The sequence below is a fragment of the Marmota flaviventris genome, chromosome 17 (genome assembly GCF_047511675.1).
Source record: "Marmota flaviventris isolate mMarFla1 chromosome 17, mMarFla1.hap1, whole genome shotgun sequence".
Classification (NCBI taxonomy): domain Eukaryota; kingdom Metazoa; phylum Chordata; class Mammalia; order Rodentia; family Sciuridae; genus Marmota; species Marmota flaviventris.
In genome coordinates this window covers 53,088,090-53,115,232 of record NC_092514.1, presented here as the reverse complement: position 1 = coordinate 53,115,232, position 27,143 = coordinate 53,088,090, and the positions used below count along the sequence as shown (strand labels likewise).

The 27,143-nt window shown below is 36.4% G+C and overlaps 1 protein-coding gene across 2 annotated transcripts in view; it reads right to left on the bottom strand.

Moving 5' to 3' along the window:
* The window catches only part of Znf652 (zinc finger protein 652), a 55,472-nt gene that overhangs the window by 8,719 nt on the left and 19,610 nt on the right, over window positions 1-27,143 (bottom strand). For both annotated transcript variants that reach the window (XM_071603811.1, XM_027924812.2), the window contains exons 2-5: window positions 6,370-7,533; window positions 3,792-3,939; window positions 3,321-3,436; window positions 2,718-2,862 (exon numbers count right to left, since the gene is read on the bottom strand). In XM_071603811.1, coding sequence (XP_071459912.1) covers window positions 2,718-2,862; window positions 3,321-3,436; window positions 3,792-3,939; window positions 6,370-7,278 — 1,318 coding nt within the window. In that variant the 5' untranslated portion in view covers window positions 7,279-7,533. The remainder of the gene's footprint in view (window positions 1-2,717; window positions 2,863-3,320; window positions 3,437-3,791; window positions 3,940-6,369; window positions 7,534-27,143) is intronic.

Below are 27,143 nucleotides of genomic sequence, written 5' to 3'. Positions count from 1 at the left end.
TTGAACCCAGGGCCTCATGCATGCTGAGCACATGTTCAACCACTGAACCACACCCAGTCCCTTGTTTCATTACTTTTCATATCAACACAGAAACACATATGCATAGTATGTATGTCTATATGTATTAAAAATTAGAACATTTTTAAAAAATGGATGCATGCTATAACATTAACAGTGGTCTTGTTGGTAAGATTTTTATTTATTTTTTTGGTACTGGAGATTAAACCCAGAGGAGCTTTACCACTGAGCTATATCTCCAGCCCTTTTATATTTTGAGATAAGATCTCATTTTTTTTATTTTGAGACAGGATCTCATTAAATTGCCCAAGCTGGTCTCAAACTTGTGAATTCCCTACCTCAGCCTCCTGAATCACTGGGATTACAGGTGTGCAATACCCTACCCAACAAAGATTTTATTTTTATTTTATGATTTTCATAGTTTCTGATAATTTAATAAATGTATATTACTTGTTTTTTTTAGGGAGGGGTACAAGGGATTAAACCCAGGGGCACTTTACCATTGAACCACAACCTAGGCCTATTTTTAAGGTTTTATTTTTGAGACAGGGTCTCGCTAAGTTGCTTAGGGCCTCCCTAAATTGTCCTTTTTACTTTCTTATTTTGAGAAGGGTCTTGTTAAATTGCTGAATGTCTCATTAAATTGCTAAGGCTGGCAATAATTTGTGATCCTCCTGTCTCAGTCCCGAGTTGCTGGGATTATAGGCAAACACCACTGTGCCCAGTATGTATCACCCTTTTAAGGAGAAAGATAAAAATTTAAGTGAATTGTATTCCTTTAGAAAAAAATAGGAAATGTTCAGCTAGTCTATTTTTTTTCAAGATAAGAGAGACAGAGAGAGAGAGAGAGAATTTTTTTTTTTAATATTTATTTTTTAGTTTTTGGCAGACACAACATCTTTGTATGTGGTGCTGAGGATCGAACCCGGGCCGCACGCATGCCAGGCAAGCGTGCTACCGCTTGAGCCACATCCCCAGCCCCAGCTAGCCTATTTGGTCAAAGAAAAATATTTAGCATAAAATTGTATTTATAACTAAAATAATTATAAAATATACATTTTGATTTCATATTGTAGACATTTAAAGGTCTGAAGAATAAATAGAAAGATAAAGGGGAGGAAAGAAAGAAAATGGGAAAAGGAGGGAAGAAGGAGCAAGGAGAAAGACACACAGGGAAACATGCAGAGAAGAGGTGAATGCAGAGGCAAACTTAGTGTTGGGGGCCATTTTCAACAGTGCAACATTTACCAAGAACCTATGGGATGAGCACTCTTTGTGAATGCAACACAACCTCTGCCGTCAAAAAACTTCTGTTCTGGACTGGGATTGTAGTTCAATGGTAGAGCACTTGTGCTTAGCACATATGAGGTCCTGGTTTCAATCCTCAGCACCACACAAAAATAAATAAATAAACAGATGGATAAAAAATAAATAAAAGTATCCATCTACAACTAAAAATATATATATAAAAAAGTTCTGTTTAGTTCCATTGTTTTCTGCCAAGTAACTGAAAAATTGAATCCTAAAGAGATTCAATTAGAACTAAGAGTCTAAGAGCCAGTGAAGATGAGACTGTTAAATACTTTGATAGATCTTGCTATTTACTTGAGCTATATCTTCAGTTATTATCATTTTGGGGGTCTAATGTAACTAAATAAAGTCACTTCATGACTTCACCTTGCCCAATGCTTACAATCTGAGGGTGCTCTGTTCTGAATAAGAAAGAAAGCTACCAAGCAGGCATTTTTCTTTGGACTTCAACAGAGAAATGGGAACTAAAGAGATCCAGCCATGGGCAGAATTTCCTCACCACTAGTTAAGCAAAAAGAACAGCAGGCTAAGCAAGATAATCTCCTATGGTTCTTTCTAGTTCTGTTACTCTACTGATTAGATTTTACTTAGAAATCTAAAATTGTTTCATGCTCTTCAATCTGCTCTTCAATTTGTGCCGAGATGGGTAACCCCAGAACATCAAGTTCACACTGTAAAATAATGATAGTATTTATGTGGAGAGCTATTAATTTATCCAGTTCCCTACAATCTGAATAATCAAGTGGTGACAGGGTTCAAAGGCATGCTATGAAGCCATGTCCCTAAAACTACAAAGTGATTAAAATCTATTTAGCTTCATTTAATGAATGTGTTCCTGAAAGGTAGCAAAATTTTAATGAATAAAATCCAATCACGAGCTGGGGTTGTGGCTCAGTGGTAGAGCTCTGGCCTTGCAAGTGCAGGACCCTGGGTTCGAACCTCAGCACCACATAAAAATAAATAAGTGAAATATTGTGTCCAACTACAATTAAAAAATAATAATAATAAAAGAAATTTTAAAAAATCCAATTAAACTTTGGGAATATCAGAGGGTCTTCTATTTGAAGTAGTAAGGGTCCTTCAATTTTTAAGACCCAGAATATTTTCCTAAGAAAAATAACATATGTATATACAAAGCAAGATTTCAGAAGTTCCTGAACCACAAGAACCCACTTCCTTAAATAAACCCACAGTTAAAAGGCAGTCACAAATAAACCTTTTTGAAAGTTATGAAAGCTAAATTTTTAATTATTATGAATCTGTATTTTTACATATTTGGTTTATTTAAAATTGAATTTTTTTTCACTTAGGATGAAAATTTGTGGATCCAGATTTAAAACAAAGTAGACCCACGGGTGATTATCAACAAGTACTTGAGAAATCCTTACCAGTGTGTGTTTTCATGTGTTCGTCGAAGTACTGCTTCATGTTGAAATCCTTGCCACACCACTGGCACATGAACTGTTTGTGCCCAATGTGGATGCTCATGTGGGAGCGTAGCTGGTACTTGTACTGAAACCTTTCGTCACAGTTCTGCATTGGACATAGTGAAGATTTTTTAATGCCAATCACAGAAGCTTTACCTGAGACCACCCTAACACACTCTCTGACATTAGGTCTATTTCTCATACTCAAAATAGAACCTGCTCGTGTCAGCTACTTGGCTTTGCTATGTTTCTGCAGCTGAGTTATGAATAAAAGGGATTTTTTCCATATAATTATTACTGGAGCATACTCAACTTCTGTGAATCACTGAGAAAGAAAAAATAAGTCATTACATGCTATTCCCAAGTTAACCTAAGAGAGTTAACCATGTGTTAAATAGGACATTTCTCTTCCTAGAAGTGAGAGTGCACACAAAGCTCAGTGTGCCTCTGAAGCTTCTGTGGCATGTGGCCATGCACCTTGTACCTCAGCATCTCACTCTCATTGCTGCACCATCTATACAACGTTAGCTCTGGGCTTGGCCTATGGGGTGACATAGTCCTTACCTCACATCTAAAGGGCTTCTCTCCAGAATGCTGCAAGGAATGCACCTTGAGTGACATACTGCGTTTAAAGGATTTTCCACAGGTTTCACATGTAAATGGCATGTCTTTCGTGTGTGCTGCAACATAGAACACACTTACACTCAAAATAATTCCACCAAAAAAGCTCAAAGTTGAAAGCCAGATGTACTGTAAGGTAACTATGCCATCTTAACTTTTTACACTTTTTTTTGGTGACACTTTAATAGTATACTCTGAAGAGAAAAATAACGAAGTTAAAAAGAAATCTGGGTGTGGAAAACTACACCATCCAATTTGGTGATGCTTACTGAAAACATGCTGTATTTAGTCTCAACATGTCAAAACTGATTAAAGTACAGCAGTTCCACATATCTTGCCCAATCCAGAGCATAAAGCACACCAAGGAACAAGAGGAAATTATAGGTGTGAGAGAAAGAAGCAGAAAAAACTTACCAACCATGTGTTTCCGCACGTGAGCCATGGTATAAAATTTCTTCTCACAAATTTCACAGGAAAATTTCTTTTCTGCATATCCGTGGACAATCTTGATATGTTCATGAAGGGACCAGAGTTTCTTGAACGATTTGTTACAGGAAACACACTGAGCAGGATAAATAGAAATAATCTTTATTTACTTTATTTATGGCAGAAAGCCATACTGGCCTCCTGGCAGATGAAATGGATGTGCTTTAGATTCACAGCACAAGGCCGGAATCTAAACAAATGCTATTCCACCGTGGAGTCCAGATTCCAACACCAACATCTGTACGTTCTATTTTACAAGATGCATCTTTTAGAGAGCCTTTAGGAGTATGATAACAATTGTACAAAGTAAAACAAGAAGTGGAAGTTCCACTAATATCAAAGATGTGACTGCTATTATCAAGTTAATGTTGTACCTACAAAAAGAACCTTCAGATTTATTTAGTCCGTGGATTACCCAGAGTGGCTGCCTCTCACACGTGAGGCACTATGCAGTTAATAGGCGTTGACCAGAGAACACAAACTAATTTTAAATTATAATAAATAAAAATAAAACAACATATAGCAATGATTATAGATCTGCAGAAGTACAAAAATATTTTTATACCTTAGACAATGCATTTGGAGCCCTCATTAACAAGTGAGATTTTGTTGTATTTTCCCAAATCTAATCTACTCCATTAAACATTTCCCTCTGGTAGAAATTAGTATAACCTCTAAACTGTTAGCATCATTCCTCCTTTTCCCCTACAGCCCTGTTCCAGATCTGTCTTACATATATCTATAGGAAAGACATCACACTGCCTAGTCTCTTATGTCATGGAGCTTAGAATAGAGCAACAAAATAAAATATTTCTGGTTAAAGAAAAACAATATCCAAAAGTTCTTGGTAATCAATAGACCTTGCAATACTTAGAAAACAAGTTAGTGTTCTCTGTAAATAAAGATCTCTGAACATCAGTGTCACTGCAGGAAACAAGAACTCTTGAGAATTCAGAGTTGAAGGATAAGTCCCTGGCTAGAAAATGCTCTAGAAAAGGACAAACCACTTCCATAAGCCATCTTATAGGGCAGGGTTTTGATTTTTCACTTGTTACCAGGTCATTGGGATTATCAGGATCTATACAAAGCATATATATACGAACAAAGCAGTGTTCTTCAGGAATGCGAAGAAAGTTCAATTAGCAGACTCTGCAAACTCTATAAACACAAGTTTAAACATACCATGATGAGGAATAGCAAGGCAAGTCACATACAAAAAAAAGATCTTTAAAATATTTTTTATCCTGTAACTAAAAGCAAAGTTAAGCAAAGTATTCTATAACTAAAGATCAGGAACACTTTTTTAGACATGAAACATTAAGGAATCCAATTCTGACCCCTAGGGTGCAGCATTACCCTCCCGCTGGCTTTAAACGCTGTAACCAATTCACATCCTAGAGAGGGCACTCACTGGCACTGGCTGTTGCTGAAAGACAGAGGAGCCATGACTCAAATCTTCTTTTATTTACCACGTGTCAAAATCAAGTCACAATTGATAGACCAAAAAAACAGTGGATCTTTAGCAAATGTAATTTATATTTTTAAAAATTCACTTTAAAGTAAGGCAATGACTTCAGTTGATTAAAAGCAATAAAAGAAAAGTAAAAATTAAAAATGATCACTAACATGAGCAGCACTCCAAAAAACAAAGTAAAACAATTTATCTTTTAAAAGGTTAGCTTAAATACAGCACAAAATATTTCTACTGTACACATCTTAGACTTTCAAAGACTTACCTTTTATGAATATCCACTAATATGCAAACAATATAGCTGCAATCCACACAACCTAACATGATTAGCACACCTCTTAACCTACCACAACAGTCCTTTCAAGACTCCAGCCTGGTTTGAATACCATGTTTTGTTACCTTAATAATACTGTACAGTAGCATTACGAAATCCCACTGCAGGTGGGCAACATTTTCAACCAACTCAGCCTCTGTTTAAAGTTTGCATATTCCCTTGGGCTCAGCCTCTTGACAAATTTAGTGTTGTCATTTCTCCACTGGTAAAAAGCAAACTCACTCCTGGAGGTCTTCCATTTCCACCGGTCTGCGTCATTATGGTTTTTGTCCCCATCAGCTGCACTAGATTCTGGCATCCTTTTAAATAGAAAGGGACCTTTCTCTACTCCTGACCTTTACTCAACGTTTCCCACCTTGACAGAAAAGATGCCAGAATGAATTATATCACACGTCCTACAACAGTGAATCTCAGGGCAAAGTCGATGCTGACTTTACGTCCTCGTCAATCATCTCTAAGAGATCCCCCTTCCAGTGTACCTGGGTTCCCACTAGTCCAGCATCAGTTAAATGTAATGCTTTTGAAATACAATGTTAAGCCTTGGTTTTGAAAAGACCCAAGCAGAAGCTTCTAAAATGATAAATTGGTGAAATCTGTCCCTTCAGCCTCCTATTGTATTTATTCTCTTGGGCAGACACCAGATGAATCTGAATAGCCAGGTTCTATCCTGGAAAGTTTGCCCTCTCGGTGATAAGACCTACCTGAATGTTTTTTTCACAGTCTGTTTGCTGGTGAAGGGACAGCTCACTTTCCAGGACAAACTTCTTGCCACATTTATCACAGATCTGCATGCGCCTGTGAGTAACGTTCATGTGCTTCTCCAGGTACCATCGAGTATTAAACACCCTGGGGCACTTCTCACAGGTCAGAGTCTCTTTCTCTTCACACTTAGCTTTCTGGACTGGTGCTTTGGGCTCCTTTGTGGCCCGCTTCTTACGCTTAGGTGGCTCTACACTCTTCCTACGCCCTCTGGTAGCTCTGGGAGTAGGGGAAGTGGTAGCTGCGGCAACAGAGGCAGCTCTCCGCGTTCGCCTTTGTGTAACATTGACTTTCTCCACTATCTTCTCCTTTTTCTTCTGCCTTTCATTCTCTCCGTAGTCATTGCTGTCATCAGTGGCTTCTTCCTCACTCTCTTCCTCTTCCTCCTCACTGCTCGTCTTAAGAACAGGAGTCTCTTTGGACTGAGAAGAGACACCCTTTTCCCCTTTAGATACATTTAATGTTTGATTATTAAGGTTTACCTCCACTATGATCTGCTCCCTTTTGTAAGAGACTTCCTCCTCCTCCTCCTCCTCCTCTTCCGAGTCATCAGAATTCTCCCGGTCTTCTTTGACAGCATGCACGTCAGACACTGCTCTTGTCTCCCTGAAATATGGCTGTTCCTCCGTCTCATGGAGATGTGGTTTGCTCATCTTGGTATCCACTAACACAGAATAAGGACTTCCTGATTCCCTTTTGTACACTTTGGTGGACAGGTCAAGTTCTTGGTTGGCACCATGATAAAAAGTAGATGGCACTTGACCACGGCGGCTCTCTTCTTGTGCCATCCCTGCTACATGCACAGCACAGTTTTCAACCAGTTCCTGACAAGAACTGGCTGTGTGGCTCATGGGTAAGTGGCCCAATTTATTAAGCAGTTCAGAGTATAGAGAATTAATTTTAAAATAAAGAAATTATTAGGACTCAAATCTTTTTCCATTCAGAGAGAATTACTTAAATGAAAAAAAGATATTACTGGAACCTGTGTGCAATTCTTCCAGTGTCACAGCACCAAAACATAAGAAAAAGGGTTTGGTATTATGGCAAGAGCAGAGCACAGGTGATTTTCTTCTGAAGAGAGCTGCAAGGAACTTGGAGCATCTTATCTACAAAGAGAAACAAAGAGGAAAAAAAAATCAGATATCACCATTTCCTTTTTATGGCTTTTATCACAACAACAACTTAAAATTAAAAACATAACAAACATAAGTTAAAATTATTAAGCTCCTTACATATACAATGCTTTATATGGTTAGATGGTTCAGCATGGGCCATTAGTTCACTGGCTTACATGAGTCCACAAATATTTTCTGTTAGGATGTCCAGTTCACCGAGATATCTACAGAGCTTAGCACAGTGCCTATCACACAGTATGGATCTGATGAATAAACATCTACTAATGCATAGCATTTGTTATCCCAGATGCTACAGATACACTGACAAGGCAGAATACAAGGCCTGTGTCTGCACAGAGTCTACAGCCCAGTTACAAAATATCATGAAACACTCAGGAGCTTCAAATAAGCTGGCTTTCTTTCAGTATCAGTCACCACATCGACTACAGTGGGATTTCAAGAAAAGTGGTGGTGGCACAGGCCCTGGGAATCATGGAAATAAAGCAGCTAATTGATATAATTATAAAAGGGAAAGAAAATACCCTTGGCTTTAAAAAAATTTATAACTAGATATAGATGTAATTGTTTGCAGGTTTAATAGAGTGACTTCAAAGTTGTTAAGTATTTTAAAATTTGTTGCCTGAAAACTCAGTAGATCTATTCAATAACCAGGTGATTTTTTTTTCATGTGTCAGTTGCACAGAGGTCTAAATTCTAAGAAATAGTAACCATCAGGTTGATATATGATTCCAAGAAAAATAAAACCATCCATTAAAAAAAAAAAAAGACTAGAAGGGCACACTATTTGCTTTGTGACATGCCTCACATTGCTGTTTAGCCAACCACTTAACCGCTGAGTCATATGAACACTACTGTGAGCACAGACCCTGTTGGAGCTGACAAAAGGGAAGAATGTTTGCCATACGCATGGGCACAGCAAAAGATTTACTGATTCTATTTTATACTTACTGCAGAACTTTGGGGTTTTTTTTAATCAAAGTAATTTTAAAGAAGCACCCATAGTTTCACAAATCAAATATATTGGCCCTACTTTAGCTACCTTGAGTCCCATTCCTCAGAGACAATAATGCCATTTTAGCTGTTTCTTCCTTGATATTTAATTCTTACCTTTTTACATAAGAATATTTCTATTTCTTGACTCCCCCCCACCCCAATTTCAGGCACTACACCTCATCTCTCATTATAATTTTCTTTTTTTTTTTGTTCTCAACTCTCCTCTCATACAATACAGTAGTATCAGAACTTTTAAAATCAGTATACTGCTTGGGACTGTGTAGTTTGTGACTATTTGTTGCCTTTGTTATTGTCTTCTCTTCCAAATTTTCTCCCATTTCTTTGACTTCAGAGATTTATTTTTTTTCCTAAAAGAAATTATTTTACTTTCACTTAATGGAATTTCAGAAAAGAATGATGATAAATGCCACCAGGTTTTACTTGACATCTAAGTAGATGTAGTGATACTTTTTTTCTATTAAAATGAGGAAATTATGGCTCAATTGTGCATATTTTGAGGAAGACATATATATGGCATTGGAGCAAAAGCACCTGTACTCAAAATTAAGAGAAGGAAGAAGTATGCAACCACTGAAGCAGAGCTACGCAGCCAATATCAGAAGTATGGCTAGAAAAGAGTCATGGATATAGCTAAGGCACATGGAGGTGACTGGACATAGATAAAAAAGAAGTAGCCTACAAAGATGATACTGCCATAAGAACCCACCAGCTGGAGCTAAAAGACTGGGACTGCTCAAGACCAAAATGAGTGATGGGTTTCCAAGCATCTGTGGCAGGAAATGGGCTAAGTGTTGATCCTCCCAAAGACAATACCCACTGTCCATTTCAGATACAGTTTAGGAGGGTCACAGGAAAGAAGGAAGGAAAAGGGAATAGAAGGGAGGAGAGCGAGGGGCAGAGAAGAAAAAGAAAGGAGGAGGGGAAAGAAGAAAGAAAAAGAAGGAGAAGGAAGAAGAAACAGAAGGTCCAAAGGATGAAGTTAGGGATTAAAAAAAAAAAAAGGCAAGTGACCAGGCACAGTGGAGCATGCCTGTAATCCCAGTGGCTCAGGAGGCTGAGACAGGAGGATTGTAAGCTCAACTTAGAGAGTCACTAAGCAACTCAGGGAGACCCTGTCTCTAAATAAAAATACAAAATGGGGCTGGGGATGTGGCTCAGTGGTTGAGTGCCCCTGAGTTCAATTCCCAGTACCAAACAAACAAAAAACATATAAGTGAACTCTCTTTGCTCAGAAGGGTTTCAGAATTTTTTGTAGACTTCTATGTTTCCTATTTCCACCTCTTTCAAACAAGAATGTTTATTTTTATTATTTTGTTGCTGTTTGCTATCGTATTGTTTAATGTACTAAGAACAGCAAATCATTTGTCAATTTCTTTTCAAAGTTCCTGGATCAAAAAAGCAACATCTGGACTCAATGAAAAGACTACTATATATCATCTCCTCACTAACAGACCACTAAACATCACACTCTTGCATAACTCTGAGATTCTGGACTTTGAGCTTAATATCGTGATTTTATAGGAAGTTGAGGTATCTTACCCTGGGGAAGAAGTAAGTAAGTTTTGCTTTAAGAGTCAGTAGACCAAATATCTGACAACTAGAAAGATGGACTGGGATAGATGTGTCATTCAGCAAGTACTTTCAGCTGTCTGTCTCCCTGGCACAGAGGTACCATGCTTCCTAGCCTCCCTGAAGTTATGGGTCTACATGACTAGTAGTGTACATTGGTTTTTGAACTGTTGATGTTAGTCACTTCTGAGCTACTGTATTTAATTGCTAATATATAAAAAAGATTACAACCCTCCCATCAGCCTGCATCACTGCCCAATGATAAAAGCCAGAGCTCCCCAGCTGATGTTGTGAGAGAAAAGAAATCCTTCATTGTTTCAAGCTCTTAGATTGGACCTCATTAACTAGGTCATGCTTGTTACCACAGTATGACCTAGCTAATGTAGTACTCTGTGCACATATATACATAATAACATATTAATTGTCTTAGTCTTGAGTTAGCAGAAAAAATGGAATTAATATGTACAAGGTTAAAAATCAGAAATATAAAGGGTTGAACTCATAGTTTAAAAAAAAAGAAAGAAATGATTCCTCTATTTTTTAGTGTTTTTTTTTAAACATCTTATTTTACCTTCATTTACTTCTCTTTATTTTATTTTTATGTGGTGCTGAGGATCAAACCCAGTGCCTCATGCATGTTAGGCGAGCACTCTACCTCTGAGCCACAACCCCTGCCCCTATTTTTCAGTTTTAAATGGATTTATTTATTTATTTATTTATTTATTTATTTATTTATTTATATGTGGTGCTGAGGATCGAACCCCACGGCCTCACACATGCCAGGCAAGTGCTCTACCACTGAGTCACAACCCCAGCCCCAGGGAATCCTTTCTTAATGAGTGAGATGATAATAGCTGGGTATGGGTACTGTAATCCCAATACAACTGTAATCCCAGTTACTCAGAAAGCTGAGGCAGGAGGACGGCAAGATTGAGGGCAGCCTGAGCAACTTAGTGAGACCCTGTCTCAAAATAAAAAGGGCTGGGGATGTAGTTCGTGGTAGAGCTGGGTTCAATCCCCAGTGCCACCAACAAACAAAAAAACAAAATAAATGAGATGACGATAATAAATAATAAGACTCGTTTCTACTAAAAATTCTAATTGAAGTGCTTTATTCATCATTTTAAGGGATGAGCACACATATACATTCCCACATGAACATGAAAGTAACATCTCAATACTATTAAAACCAGAAAAACTCAAAAGAATCATGACTAAATCACACAGTCACAATACAAGATGTAGTCTAAGGGTTCACATCAAAACACATGGACATTCTGCCCACATTTTACATTCTTCATTTAATTTTTCCCTTATCTGAGCTTTTATGATAATCTTCCTTTATTCTCTTTCCAGAAAACTTAAAATATTTCCTAAGAATACAATGACTTTACAAAACCAAAAACACATTAGGGAAATTAGGACCTTCCATTTTCCAAGATCCTACTTTCTCAATGTATCCTCAATCCCACTTACCACAGATCACCTTAATATAGTTTCTTATAAGACTCTTTAAGTAATACATTGAGCTCTAAGACATGATACTAGAGAAATCTCTATAGTGGCATTACACAAAGCATGTTCACCTGTTCTTACAGATCATCTTCAGTATCATAATATGAATTCCAAAATGAAGTGGTTCATGCCTTAGTGTCTTGCTATAATTAACATAAACAATTTGTGGGGATGTGGGAGAATGTGGTATGTAAAATGTAGGTGTAAAAGTTGATAAGCAACTAATTCTGGCACTCTAAAAGCTTACGAAAAATACAATTTTAAGAAAAATATTCAATAGTATATTGCAGAGAGTAAAATAAAGTTTCTCAGAATGTGCTCTTTTCAATGCCATTTTTTTAAGTAGTCTAAAAAAAACAAGTTTACTGTCTTTAAGAATATTTACTTGAAGCCAGGCACAATGGCACATGCAACCTGGGAGGCTAATGCAGGGGATCTCAAGTTTAAGGCCAGCCTCACCAATTTAGCAAGGCTCTAAGCAACTTAGTGAGACCCTCTCTCAAAACAAAAAATTTAGGGCTGGGGATATGGCTCAAGTAGTAGCGCGCTCATCTGGCATGCATGAGGCACTAGGTTCGATCCTCAGCACCACATAAAATAAGATAAAGATATTGTGTCCACCTAAAAGCTTAAAAAAAAATAAATAGTAAAAAAAAAATTTTAAAAGGCTGGTGGTGGGCTGAGATTGTGACTTAGTGGTAGAGTGCTTGCCTGGCACGTGTGAGGCACTGGATTTGATCCTCAGCACCACATAAAAGTAAATAAATACAATAAAGATATTGTGTCCAACTATAACTAAATAAAATAATTAACAAAAGGGGGGGCAGGGAATGTGGTTCAGTGGTTCAATCCCCAGTACAAAAAAAAAAAAAAAAGAAATTTACTTAAATTTAGTTTTAAAAGGGAATCTGAGACCACCACCATTATACATGCATGCTCCTGGGAAGGGCCTGTCCCAGTTGGCTCTGCCCTATCAGCGTCCTCACCAAGCTGAAATTGACATTTGATGATTCGAAGGAGCTGATTTACAAACTGACCAAGAGCCTGATTCACTCAACAAGTCAATGGGATCCTGAGGGGCTCACATTATGTTGCAACCAGCAATAAAATCTTGAGAATCCTTAACTCCAAAGGACTTGCTCTTCATCTTCCTAAAAATCTCTACCATTTAATTAAGAAAGCAATTGTTGTTCCAAGGCATCTTGAGAGGAACAGAAAGGATAAGGATGCTAAATTTCATCTGATTCTGATAGAGAGCTGTGTTCACTGATTGGCTCAATATCACAAGATCAAGCAGGTTTTCCTCTGCCCTGGTAGGATAAGTTTGTTTATGTATTCAAGCAATAAAATCATTGTTTGACTAAAAAAAATTTAAAGGGAAATAATTTTGTTTCCTGGAAAGCTTTAATAATTAATTTCTTCTAAATTCAACAGTTTTGTTTTTTCCTTATTAAAATATATACCTAAGCATCCTCCTTTTACTTTACAAAGATTCCACTTGGATTAGTGTTTCTAAGTTGGAAGGGCAACCTGGTAAGTCATATTAATCTGCTACCTCCGCTTATTCCATTTCCTTCCAAACCAATTGTACTGATCTGTTTTCAAAGCTTGAACCACCCCTGCCCTTCCCTAACCTGGTCCTGATGAATGAGTTTCTAAAACATAAAACTATCCATGAGGAGCAAGCCAAAACTAAAGCTATAAATAAACTAAAAGGAACAAGGAGGGGAAAATAAATGCATATCAGCAGAGTTCTTCCAAAAAGAATGATCCACTAGGAAGGAGGACAGGGTGACACTTATTTGTTGTGATAGGAATGATCTGATGCTTTATTTTCATATACATATACTTTTTTAATTGTAGACGAACACAATACCTTTATTTTATTTATTTATTTTTATGTGGTACTGAGGATCAAACCCAGTGCCTCACACATGATATACAAACGCTCTACCATTGAGCCAAAACTCCAGTCCAATGGTCTGAAGCTTTATTCAAAAGGTTTGCTACTTTTGCAGAAGACTTCTTACTATGGCAAGTGCTCTACCAGTTAGCTGCATCCTCATCCCCAATAACTGGCCATCTCTTCTTTCTACAAGCCCTGTATTCTTTGCTAACTGCCACATGTTCAGGAATGTCCTGCACCATTATGTCATTCTGATTTTTCTTGCTAGAAATGAACTTGTTTGCTTTCATTTCTGCCCATCTAAAATTTTAATACCTACCCTTCAAAGTGTTTCTGAAATGTACTATTCTTCATAAAGTTTTTCCAGATTGCCCCCCAATACATGTTATTTCTCTCTTCTAAACTTTCACATTGCTTTATGCCATTTGTTTTGCATATGGTAGATGTTAAAAAATAATTTGACCATCCAGAGATGTTGAAAATAGTTATTTGGCAAATGTGTCATTAACAAACTTTTCTAATATGGAGAATGAAGTGAGAAGTCTTCTGCAAAAGTAGCAAACACAGTAAGAAAAATATACAATTGGGCAAGACAGAATATATTTTTTAAAAAGTAAAAAAAAATTAAAGTAGAAGAAAATAAGCATAAACCAGCTACAGTGGTATGCACCTGTAATCCCAGTGACTCAGAGAGTCTGAGAAGGTTCAAGGCCAGCCTGGGCAACTTAGTGAGATCCTTTCTCAAAATTAAAAAGGCAGTAGAAGCCAGGCACATTGGCACATCCCAGTGACTCGGGAGGTGAAGGCAGGAGGATCACAAGATCACAGCCAGCTTCAGCAATTTAGTGAGGTCCTAAGCAAGTCAACAAGACCCTGTCTCAAAATAAAAAGGGCTGGGGATGTGGCTCAATGGTTAATCACCCCTGGGTTCAATCACTGGTACCAAAACAAAACAAAACAAAACAAAAACGTAAGTACAAACATTCTTATACTAAATTCTGTGATATGTCAGTATTGACTAAAAGACAATTTAAAATATATGAATTCTAATTTTTTAACTTTCTAAAAATAAGGATGTGTTCTTATGAGAAAAATATTTAGTTTCCCTGCTAAATACTCAGATCCACAGTAAAATTTTATTTATTTTCTTTTTTTAAATATTTATTTTTTAGTTGTAGTTGAACACAATACCTTTATTTTATTTATTTTTATGTGGTGCTGAGGATCAAACCCAGGGCCCCGCATGTGTTAGGCGAGCGCTCAATTGCTGAGCCACAACCCCAGCCCTATTTATTTTTCTTAATGTAGTACATCCTCTTTGTCTGAAATGAATGAAATCTCACTCTGATCTGTTTTTTTTCCTTAAACATAATCTTTAATAATAAGCAACTTTTCAGTACACCTAATGGTATATATTCGAAGATTACTTACGATGCTAAACTGCTATATAATTTCATTTTATTTTTTATGGCACTGGGGATTGAACCCAGGAGTATTTTATTTAAACACTGAGATACATCCCTGGCCCTTTTATTTTTTATTTTGAATTATTATTATTTTTTGAGAGTCTTGCTAAGTTGCCCAGGCTGGGCTTAGATTTGTGAATCTCCTGTTTCAGCCTCAGGAGTCACTGGGATTACAGTGTATGCCACCACTCCTGGCACTAGAGTTCGTTTCTAATTCAATTTTTGGTAGTCAATCCTTAAATTTTACCAAGTTATATTTTAGTAGTCTACCAACCTGAAAAATGAGAGCCAAGAAAACAAACTGCAAAACTGAGAAGCTTTGGTAAATTCTACTCTCTGACTTACAAAATTCATATGGTGATTATAATAATTTGCATTTATGTGATATAGTTTATAAATATGATAAATCATATTTATCACATATTTGATAACTACTTATTAACTGTCTACTATGTGTTAGGGATTATAGGAGCCCGAACCACCATAAAGGTGATCAAAGGTCTATGTGGGAAGACAGACAAAAAAACAGCAAAGTGGTTAAGAGCAAAAACTCTGAAGTGAGACTGCTTATACAGATCTGGTTCCTGGACCGGAAAGGTAGCTCAGTGGCAAAGTACTTGTCTAATATGTGTAAGGTCCTGGATTTGATCCCCAGCACTGGAAAAGAAAATATGGCTCCAACACCTACTAGTAGGGGAGCTTGGGCAAATTACTTAACCTATGTATGTCTTGTTTTGTGCATCTATAAAAAGGAGATATAAACACTATCTACCTCATAGAATTATTACTGGTATGAATGTGAGAGTACTCAGTCACAGCACTACTCTAAGTGTTAAATAAATACACCTGCCCATATAACGAGTATCTTGGCAGAGCAGAAAATGAGGTGATTAACTGGCATAAAAGGTAGTAAACTTGCAGGGTACAGTGGCAAATGCCTGTAATATCAGCAACTCAGGAGGCTGAGGTAGGATTGCGGGCTCAAAGCCAGCCTCAGCAACTTAGCAAGACCCCAATCTCAAAATATAAAAAAAGAACTGGGGATATGGCTCAGTGGTTAAATGTCCCTAGGTTCAATCTCTGGTACCAAAAAAAAAAAAAAAAGTAATGAACTCATCAATGGAAGCCTCAGGGATGAGACAAAGATGAAGATAGTCTTAAAGGATAAGCAGAAGTCAGATAGATGGGAGAAGCGAGGTAGGCATCTTGGGGGGGGAGGGGGAGGGGGAGGGGGAGGGAGGAAATGACAGGAATGAAATCTCACAGAATTTTATTTCCTTAAGTATCAATGCCCTACGATGACTTAGACTGTTGTTTCTATTTCACAACTGATAACAATTTTCCCGTTGTCATTGTTGGCAAGTGATGGAGCAAGTGCTAGAAAATTCCTAGTCCCAGTGTACCATACTCTCCTAATTCAGTTAGTGCTAAGCAAAAAGATCCACTTAGGTTTTAAATAAAACTAAATAACATAAAGTTTAAAAAATTTATAGTGTTTAAGGGTCTAAATTTTATCCTCAGCTAGTGGAATTCACACCTCTCATCTGAATGCCCTGAATGTCAAGATTGGTTCACATGGATACATGCCAATTTTCAATTTGATCCACTTGCAGTTTATTTTGTATAGTAATTATTTTGTGAACATGCGTATGTGCGAGAGAGACTGGGGAATTGGACCCAGGGGCACTCTACCACTGAACTACATCCCCAGCTCTTTTATTTGGAGACAAGGTCTAGCTAAGTTATGAAACTTGCACTCCTCTTGCCTCAGCCTCCCAAGTAGCTGGACTTACAAGCATGTACCACCATGCCTGGCTTACTTTTGACAAATTAAGGACTTAAAATTTAAATTGTGTTTTAGTTCATTTTGCAACAAAATGAATAAAATGTATAAAACCTAAATAAATTTGTGGGCTTTGAATATGTTCTGTAAAGTAGAAGTTACAGAAACAAAATTTACAATGAAAAAAGGTTCTGTGTCACAGTAGCAGAGGCATTATTTATAAATGTCCTTCATTTCCAAAGGTGTTCACAATATCAATCTAGAATACACTAGGAAAGCTACAATACTAACATGCATAAATCTACTTTACACAAATAAAACCCTCAAATGATATACAATACTGGGCCATATTTTGGATAAGCACTATATTCTTAGATGCCTACAGTAAATGGTTGAAAACAACTAATTTTAATGTAATTTCATCTAATAAAAATTTAATGTCGAAGAATTATTTTTAAGCAGTCCATTTAACCCATTTTCTGTAAAAATGGTTTGAGAAATGCCTGTCACTTTTAGTTTCAAACAAAGCTTTTATAAAAATAAAATTTCACTGTAGCTTTTTACATGTGCATTTAAATGAGGCTGCTATTGTGTTTCCTTGACAATATGCAAGTGTAGCTACCAGAAGAGGGTAAGCAAGGAGCTCCTCCTAGGTACTAACTAATTGCTATCAATCCTCAACAATTTCCATATTTCCATGCAAAACAACAAAACTGTGTGTATTACTTATCACACAGTCTAAGCAACCTTAACTTTCATCAATGAGTCCACCAGACTCAAAGAAGAAATCAACCACTAAGCAGAACCTACATGATCACAATGTATTTCAAAACATTTTCTATTATTCAATTCTATTCCTAAACATCATCTTTGAGTAGAAATGTAATTTAAACAAAGGAGCTGTTTTTTTGTTTTTTTTTTTTTTTTTAGTTTTCGGTGGACACAACATCTTTATTTGTATGTGGTGCTGAGGATCAAACCGAGCTGCCAGGTGAGCGCGCTACCGCTTGAGCCACATCCCTAGCCTAAAGGGGCTGTTTTTTAAAGGAAGATAATGTTTTGCGTATATTACCATGATCTTTTCCACTAAAATCTGGCTTAAATAAAATTCAGTACCCTTAAAGATGATGATGATAGAAGGAAAATCAGTAGAATAAAAGCAACTGGATCTGAGGGAGGAAGGAGAGGAAGGAAAGGAAAAGTACTGGGAAATGAGACTGATCAAATGATGTGCATGTACAAATATAGCATAATGAATTCCACTATTATGTATAATTCACAATAAACTTTTTTTAAAAAATCACCCAGAACATATCTATAAAACACACACACACACACACATATATGTGTGTACTGGGGATTTAACTCAGGGGCATTTAAGTGCTGAGCCACATCCCCAGCCCTTTGTTTTATATTTTGAGACTGGGTCTTGCTAAATTGCTGAGACTGGCTTTGAACTCACAATCCTCCTGCCTCAGCCTCCTGAACCAATGAGATTACAGGCATGCATGCACCAGCAAAACAAATAATCTTGAGAGATCTCAGTCTAGCCACATGACCAAAAGTTGTTTTCTGGAATGAGATTATTTATTTATTTATTTTTTGGGCACTGGGGATTGAACACAGAGGTACTTTATCATTGAACTATATCCTCAGGCCTCTCTTTTTTAAATTTTGAGACCCCGCATCAATAATTTGTTAAACTTGGCCTCAAATTTGCAATCCTTCTGCCTCAGCTTCCTGAGTCGCTGGGATTACAGGCATATTCCACAATGCCTGGCAGGAATGAAATTTTTTAATACAGTAGTTCATTTCAAGATGGCTTATATGATCCTTGATCACTGTTAACTCTAATAGACAAAATATAAGTTAATAAGAAAAACCAGACTTAAAAGGTCTGTGACCCTTCCTTTTTTTTTTCCCCCTAACTCTGAGAGGTATCACCTTTGGGTAGAACTGAAATGTATTCATCAGGCAGGTACAGATGTTCATACTCTGGCTGCCTATCACCTCTCATGAGAGATGTCAATCTTGACTGGATCATCAGAAATCTGAATTAAAAACTCATGTAGAAAATGAAAATAAGAAACACCCTCATTATATTCTTATATATTAAAATTTTTTTAAAAATCACAAATATTTTAGATGTATGAATAACATGAGGAAATGTTGCAATTTTAAATATAGTTGATCTACACAAAGTCAAAGGGTTGCTATTGCTTTCTCACTAACAAAGAAGGTTTTGATACTTCAAAAAGTAACACTTTGAAAAGATCTTAACAGTCTTAAGTCAACAGGTATACATAGATACTTGAAAACAAAAATATTTGAAACCAGATGGGAAGATTTAATGCAAACCAGAATGTACCCAAAACATGGCTAATAGAAAAGGACAAATTGCTAACACACTACTTGCATTTTCTTTCCAGAAAGGTTGTATGTTTCTTTCCTTAGCAGCAATTCTAAAAACTTTTGAGATTCTTTTGAAAATTACAAATTCTCAGCCAGGCGGTGGCACACGCCTATAATTCCAATTACTCAGGAGGCAGGAGGATGGCAAATATGAGGTCAATCTGGGCAACTTGGTAAGACTCTGTCTCAAATTAAAAAAAAAAAAAAACAACTTTTTTTTTTTTTTAACCTTATTGATTTTTTTTTTTTTTTTTTTTTTTTAAGAAGTAGAGATGTGGCTCAGTGGTAGAGTGTCTCTGGGTTCAATACCCAGTACCAAAAAAAAAAAAAAAGGAAAGAAATATTACAAATCCCTTCCTACAAATACACACAAAATTTTAATGCTGTTTCAGGAGTTTGTCCAATTTCAGACACCCACCACAAATCCCCTAAGGACCCAAAATCCAGGCTAAGAACTGTCAGAGAACAGACCTTACCCCTCCTTATTTGTGATGTATATTTAGATGAAGTTTGCAAACTGAAATTTTTCCTTCTCTCCCTATATTTCTATTCTCTGTATCTCTACAGCACATATATAATAAAAAATGAATTAACAGAATAAAAAGCTTACAGCTATAAACAAGAATGTCTGTACAAGGTCTGCAGATGCTGTCTGTTTTTAGGGAGGAAGCATAGAAGAGCCTCAGAGATTAGTATGAATCCCAATATGCTACTTAACCAGGCCTATGACCTTGGACAGATAAATGGAATCTTAGTGTGTGTTCCCTTATAAAACTCAAATATGAGTGCCTACACCTCTAAGGGCTGTTGCGAAGGCTTAACTGATCCCATAGGTCCACTTCCTTCCTTACAGAAGAGGCTTGCAGTGCTGGCTCCCTTCTCCTCCCCTATTTGAGAAGATCTTTTCCTAAAGAAGTTATAAATTATGGATGGCAGATCAGAGGTTTATGTAATTTAAGTTTGTTGCAAACATTGTTGCACAAGGAACATGAGGTAGTAGAAACGAGGGGAAAGACTAGAAGAAAGAGAAGTTTTAGAAATGAAACAGTTGAAGAAAAATATAAATAAATTGAACTTTATAAAATTAAAAATATTTGTGCATCAAAGAGCACTATCAACAAAGTAGAGACAACATATAGAATGGGGAAATTTTTTTTTAGTTGTAGATGAACACAATACCTTTATTTTATTTATTTATTTACTTACTTATTTATTTTTATGTGGTGCTGAGGATCAAACCCAGGGCCTCGGACGTGCTAGGTAAGTGCTCTACCGCTGAGCCACTACCTCAGCCTCAAGAATGAGGAAAATTTTGTAAATCATTTTCATAAACTGTGTGGCAACAGGTGACCAGATGAATTAGACAGATTAGTCATTAAAAAATCAGCATAAATTGTAGAGCATTAAATGTCAGTAGCGGAAGGGAATTCCTTGAATGAATCCCATAAGGAATGAATCCCTCATGGCTCAAAAAAACTGAAACATAACCTGCCCAGCAGCATTGGATGATAAGTATCTAGTATCTAGACACTAATATCCAGATTAAAATGGGGAAAGGATCTGAATCGACATTTGTCCCAAGAAGATACACAAATAACGAAAGATACAGGAAAGGATCTCAATATCAGTAGTCATTAGAGAAATATAAATCCAAACCACAATGAGATACCATTTCATACCTACTAGGATGGCTATAATAAAACATTGTAAAATAACAAATATTGGCAAGAATGCAGAAAAATTTGAAGCCTCACATACTACTGGTGGGGATATAAAATGATATACAATGGAAAGGTTTGGCAGTTCCTCAAAAAGTTAAAAGCTACCACATGACCCAATTCCAATTTTAGGCATATACCCAAGAGATCTGAAGATATTACTATATGTTCATACAAAAACTTGAACATAAAATTAATAGCAGCATAATAGGCAAAAAAGTAAAAACAATCCAAATATACATACTTCAGCTGGATATGTATAACTATACAATTGAAGACTAACAGCCATAAAAAGGAATGAAGTTCTGATGCATGGTACAACATGGCTGAGCCCTGAAAACATTTAAGTGAAAGAGGCCAGACACAAAAGACCACATAATCATATGATCCTACTTGCATGAAATGACCCAAATAAACAAATCCATAGAGGCAGAAGTAAATCAGAGGCCAGAGGCTAGAGGCTAGGATGGTATAGTGAGTGACTGCTAATGGGTTCTAGGATTCTTTGGGGGCAATTGAAGATTCTGGAATTAAATACTGGTGACAGTTATACAACCTTGTGAATACACACAAAACCTGCACACTTTTTAAAAAGGTAAGTTTTATAGCATATGAATTATATCTCAATAGAAATAAGTAAAATGACACAAACAAGACAAAGACACTGACTGAAGCAGTTAAATTATGTGAAAATAAATTATGATAAATATGACATTCTTGATTTACTGGCTATTTCATAAAGTATACTAGCCCAAACAGCTCTGATGCAATGAGACAGAAGGAAAAATAACATCATGGGTGTATGGAGAGTCAGAGGATCTCAACAGGCTCTATTTGGGGCTCTTCCATACTGCTGGTAGGTTCCCTTTCTAGCCTTCAGTTTTTTCAAACATAGCTTGAGGAATTCCCTCCCATCACTGACATTTAATGCTCCACAATTTGTACTGACTATTGGTGACTAATCTCTTGCCTATTTTATCTGGTCACTTATTGCCACACAGGTAATTCCCAATCTGTTAACATTAAGAGCTATGACATATTTCCCCCTCACCTCACTTCACACTGCCATACTTTTTTAATTGCTCAAAAATATATATATTGACTAAGAATTTACATTTTGGCCACACTGTTTATTCTTTACTAACAAAAACAGCCAATCATAGTGTCTTGGTTAAACTGTAAAGTGTTCCCATGAATTCCATTTGATTCTTTGAACATAAAATTAGCTTATAAATCTCAGTTTGGGGACACCTGGGTAAAGGGAATAGAACATAGTCTTGAAATAAATTTGATCCCTACTGGGATTGAGCCTACAACCTTACCCATGGAATAGGTAAGTTTTTCCAAAAACAATATTGGGTTTACCATACTTTCTTAAGGAGAAGAGGGAAGTGACCACACTTAACACTATTTCTTGGATGATTCTATTCAATCCTCTGCCTTAATCAGAAGGCATCTGAGAGCCAAGTATGGTGGCACATGTCTGTAATCCCAGCGATTTGGGAAGCTGAGGCAGGAGGATCACAAATTCCAGGCTAGCCTGGGCAATTTAGTAATACCCTGTCTCAAAAAGGGCTGGGGATGTTGTTCATGGTAGAGCAGTTATCTAGAATGTGCAAGACCATGGGTTCAATCCCCAGTGTTCAAAAAAAAAAGGCATTCAATCAAGTACCAAATAGAGCATAGAAGAAATTCATGAAAATGAAGCCTTAAGTTAACTGGCATATCCATTTACCACTTCTCTCTAATCATTCCTTTTCTAAAAATGAACATAATAGGATGAATAAAATAAAGTCTGGTAACATTGCCACACTGTCAAAATTAGATGCAAATGTGCCCAACTACTCCATAGGTAACACAGAGCAAAACTGTACTAAATAAAGATGTTCAACATTGGGTGTTGGTAAACTGATCCAATGGATCCTGCCTACCTTTCAGGAAGTGCAGTTGAACACAGAGAAGAGATTGATTTCTAGAGTTTGGCTCTAGCAAGCTATAGCTAATGAATCTTCACAGGACATCTAGAATCTCACAGTCTTAGAAGTGGTGATGGGACTGTGTTACTAAAACTGATGCTAGTCACAGGGGCTTATATGTAAATGCCCATGTCTTCCCTCCCCACCTTAGAGAAATCAACTGTTTATTCTTTTCTGATATAAAGGTGAAGTTTATAGATAAAATGGGTTTATACAATAAACATTTTCTATTCAATTCCTATACTCCATCCATTCACAAGCTTTTACTATCATCTAAATATAAAGTTCAAAGAATCTAATATCAGGAGATGTTGCTAATTTATTCCTTCAAATAATTATGGTAGTCACCCTATATCACAAGCTTAAAAGTTGGTAGGTAAATAAGACTTTATACACACACAAAAAGTCACAATTACCAAATAAAACAAATGCTGATTTTTTTTTTCAAAAGGTGGCACATGATTATTTAAAGGGTCATAAAGGATGTAGATTGGACATGCTATGGAATGCCATGTGAAGAGACTTGAGCTGGATCCTGAAGAATGGGAGAGATCTGAAAAGACAGAGAGGATATTAAAAGACCTGTTATGCTAAGGAGAGGACTATATGAGTAAAGATGTCATGTTCACGATTAAGCACAGTCTGTTTAGGGGGTGAAGATACTGTCCTACCTAAAGAAATCAAACAGGACATTATCACCTTATTATTAGTAGGTGATAAAGTCATAAAAGTAGAATAGGGACAGGAAATAAAGACTTTCGATTAGAAGGCTGATAAATATGGGTACCACTGACAGTGGCAGAGAGAACAAGAAGAGGAGATGAATAGAATCTGCTCTTTAGATGTGAACGGGGAAGAAAGAAAAGGATCACAGACAATTTAGACAATTAGAACTTCATACCTACATTTAATGGGAAAACATAGGTGGGAGAGATAAGAAGGTACATTATTTTATTATTTTAAAGATAATAAGCCTCAAATTCAGAGATAGTACCTAATTCTGTTTTTTGCATAATAACCAGATAAAGTTTTTGCTAAATATTGCAAAAATTTATTTACAATGATAACCACTTTAAAAGTTAAGAGCAAACCTCCTTCAAGATTGGACATCTCAGCCAGGTGTAATCCCAGTGACTTGGGAGGCTGAGGCAGGAGCATTGCAAGCATGAGCATAGCCTGAGAAACTTAGCAAGACTCTGTCTCCAAAAAAAAAAAAAAAAATTAAAAGAGTTTAGGGATGTGGTTCAGTGGGAAAGCACCCCCAGGTTTAATTCCCAACAATGCAAATCAAACAATAAACCCCTCACCTTATGTTTTTAACATAATTTTTCACCTTCCCTCCATAGACCCCAAGTACCAGCCTTAAGAATATATTCAGTGTTCCCCAAACATGTCATATAATTTCTGTATACCAGTCATCAGTATACCCTGCCCCTTTGGCCCTTATGTTCCTTGCTATCAAATGAATTTCACTAATCCTTCAATAATTAGTTCAAACACCACCTATCTTGGAAGGTCTTTATGAAATTCCCCAATTCCTGTCACCTCTTCCTTATATGTGTGTTTCCACTCTCCTGTTCTATCTCTATTATACTTATCATTCCATTTTGTATGAAAATTGTATGTATACATTTACTTTGTGGGTGAATGGTTTAGAGATGGGATCATTATCAAGTTCTGAACAATGGAATTTAAGTGGATCTACTGAGAAGCTTCTAAGAGATCTTTCTTAACTCTTAAGAAGCAATGGAAGAGACAACTACCCCTTTCTGCTGGATGTTATCTTGCACCCATGATGAGAGGTGACCACAGAACAAGGCAGACATGTTTAAGCTGGCAAATCAGAAAGGTGGAAGGAATGAGTCCCAAATTGTACTGCTAAACCACAAATTTAAATCAATCCTAGACTAAGTCATCTTGTTACTGGTGAGGGTAAATTTTCCTGTTTTCAAATAAATTTCAGTTGTATTTTCTATTATTTGGAGCTCAAAGCATCCTAATTTATATAATAATGTTTGAGATGCAAATTAGACATTTATGTAGAGTTGTCAAGTAGTCAAATGTAACAATCTCCTAATTAGAAGTCAGGACTACAGTTACATAGTGATGGTTAAAGATAATTTAAGATTTTTTTCAAATCTACAGTGATGCAAAAGTGATACAAATTCTTTAGAAACATTTCACTGGAGATATTACCACTGGAGTCCAGTGGTAAAGCATTTGTTTAGCATTCACAAGGTCCTGAGTTTAACCCATTGCACCAAAAAAAAAAAAAAAAAAAAAAGAATTTTGAATTTTGACCTTTCCCTGGACTACAGGTATGCAGACAATACTTTCTTGTAATGCTGGGCAACAACAGCAAGTTGCAGCTCCCAGTCAGTCACACAACCACAAAGGGAAACAACACAGTCCTATGTTGCTAAGCAGTGATGCTCAGTAGGTGAGGTGAATTAAATGCAGTTTCGCTTATAATATTTTCAATCTACAGTGTTCATCAGGACCTAATGCCACTCTAAGTTGAATAGTATTTATACTGGGGAGACATCAGCATACAGAAAAAAATATATATATATATAATTGGGGACTAGGAAGGCAGGTAAATAGAGAAATGGGCAGAACACCAAGCAATAGTGTACTCCAAGAATAGAGGAGAAAGAGCTACCAAAGAAGAAAGACAAAACTACCAAGGAAGAGAGAAGAAATTAACAGTGAGGCCAAATAAAAGCATTAAATTATAGAGCACAGAAGACAAGTGATTAAAAACAAACAAAAAATTTTATTTATTTTATATATATATATATATATATATATATATATATATATATATATATATATATATATATATATATATATTTAATTTTCAGGAAAGAATTGGTCACCTGTATCAAATGCTGCTAAACAATGAGGATAGAAAAAAATGACCATAAAATATAGTACCAGAATAATTCCTTAACATGAATATCCCTTTGTCCTACCAGCCTCTTCTCCCTGGGAGAATGGGAGTCTTGTGTTAGTTAGCAAAAGGGTCAAGGTTGCCTTCTGGGCCCACTTAACCCTACAGAGTTAAGTGTGGTGAGGACAAGACAAAAGGTGATGATCAGCAGAGGCAGAAGGACATAAAATAGAAAAAAGTTATGAATTTGGCTTTTAAAGATAGGAGAGCATTGAGCATGTTTAAATGTCAAAGGGAAAGATCATTTCTTGCTATAAAACAACACCACTGAAGAAAAACATCTTGGAATTCATTAAAATAGGTTACTTTTAAGATTTCAAAACTTATATGTAGCTGGGTACAGTGGCACACACCTGTAATCTCAGTGGCTCAGGAGGCTGAGGCAGGAGGATTGTGAGTTCAAAGTCAGCCTTAGCAAAAAGCAAGGTGCTAAGCAACTCAATGAGACCCTGTCTTTAAGTCGAACACAAAATAGGGCTGGGGATGTGGCTCAGTAGCCCCTGAGTTCAATCTCCAGCACCCCCAAAAACAAAAAACAAACAGAAAAAACCTTATATGGAGAAGAAAGAGTATGATAAAGGAACAGCTGTAAACTCCACCTCACTTCAAGCCATGTCATCCAAAAGGAAAAAAGACAATACATTAAAAAAATTTTTTTTTGTAGTTGTAGATGGACAGAATGTCTTTATTTTATTTGTATATAGTGCTAAGGATCTAACCCAGTGTCTCGCACAGGCTAGGCCAGTGCTCTGCCACTAAGCTACAGCCCCAGCCCAAATACACTTTTTTTAAGAAGTAAAAAATAGTAAAGGAAAAATGCCTAGTTTCCTCTTGATAATATAAAGATGATTCCAGAATTAAAATACAAACTCAAAGTACTAAAATTTTGATAAAACTCAAGATATTTTAAAAGCTAAGGAAATATATATTCTAGCTACATAAAACCATTTTTAATACCCTCTTAAAACACTGTCTTTAATACTTTCTCAAAACTATTTTTTTGTTTTTACTAAAGATGTATGTTATCTTGAGATAAGCTTTCTATAAAAGCTTGTGTACAACAACCACATAAGAAAATAATAAAACATTTTAGGTTCAATTCAGGAAATTCTAAAATTTAAAACCACTCCCAATCAAAATATGACCACTTCAAAGAATAGGGGATAATTTCAAAGACAAGACCAAAACAGCTTTTGATACAAACCACTGCATGTTGCAGAAGCAGTAACCTAGTTTCATTCTGAGTGTAGCATTTGCTGCCCTCAAGA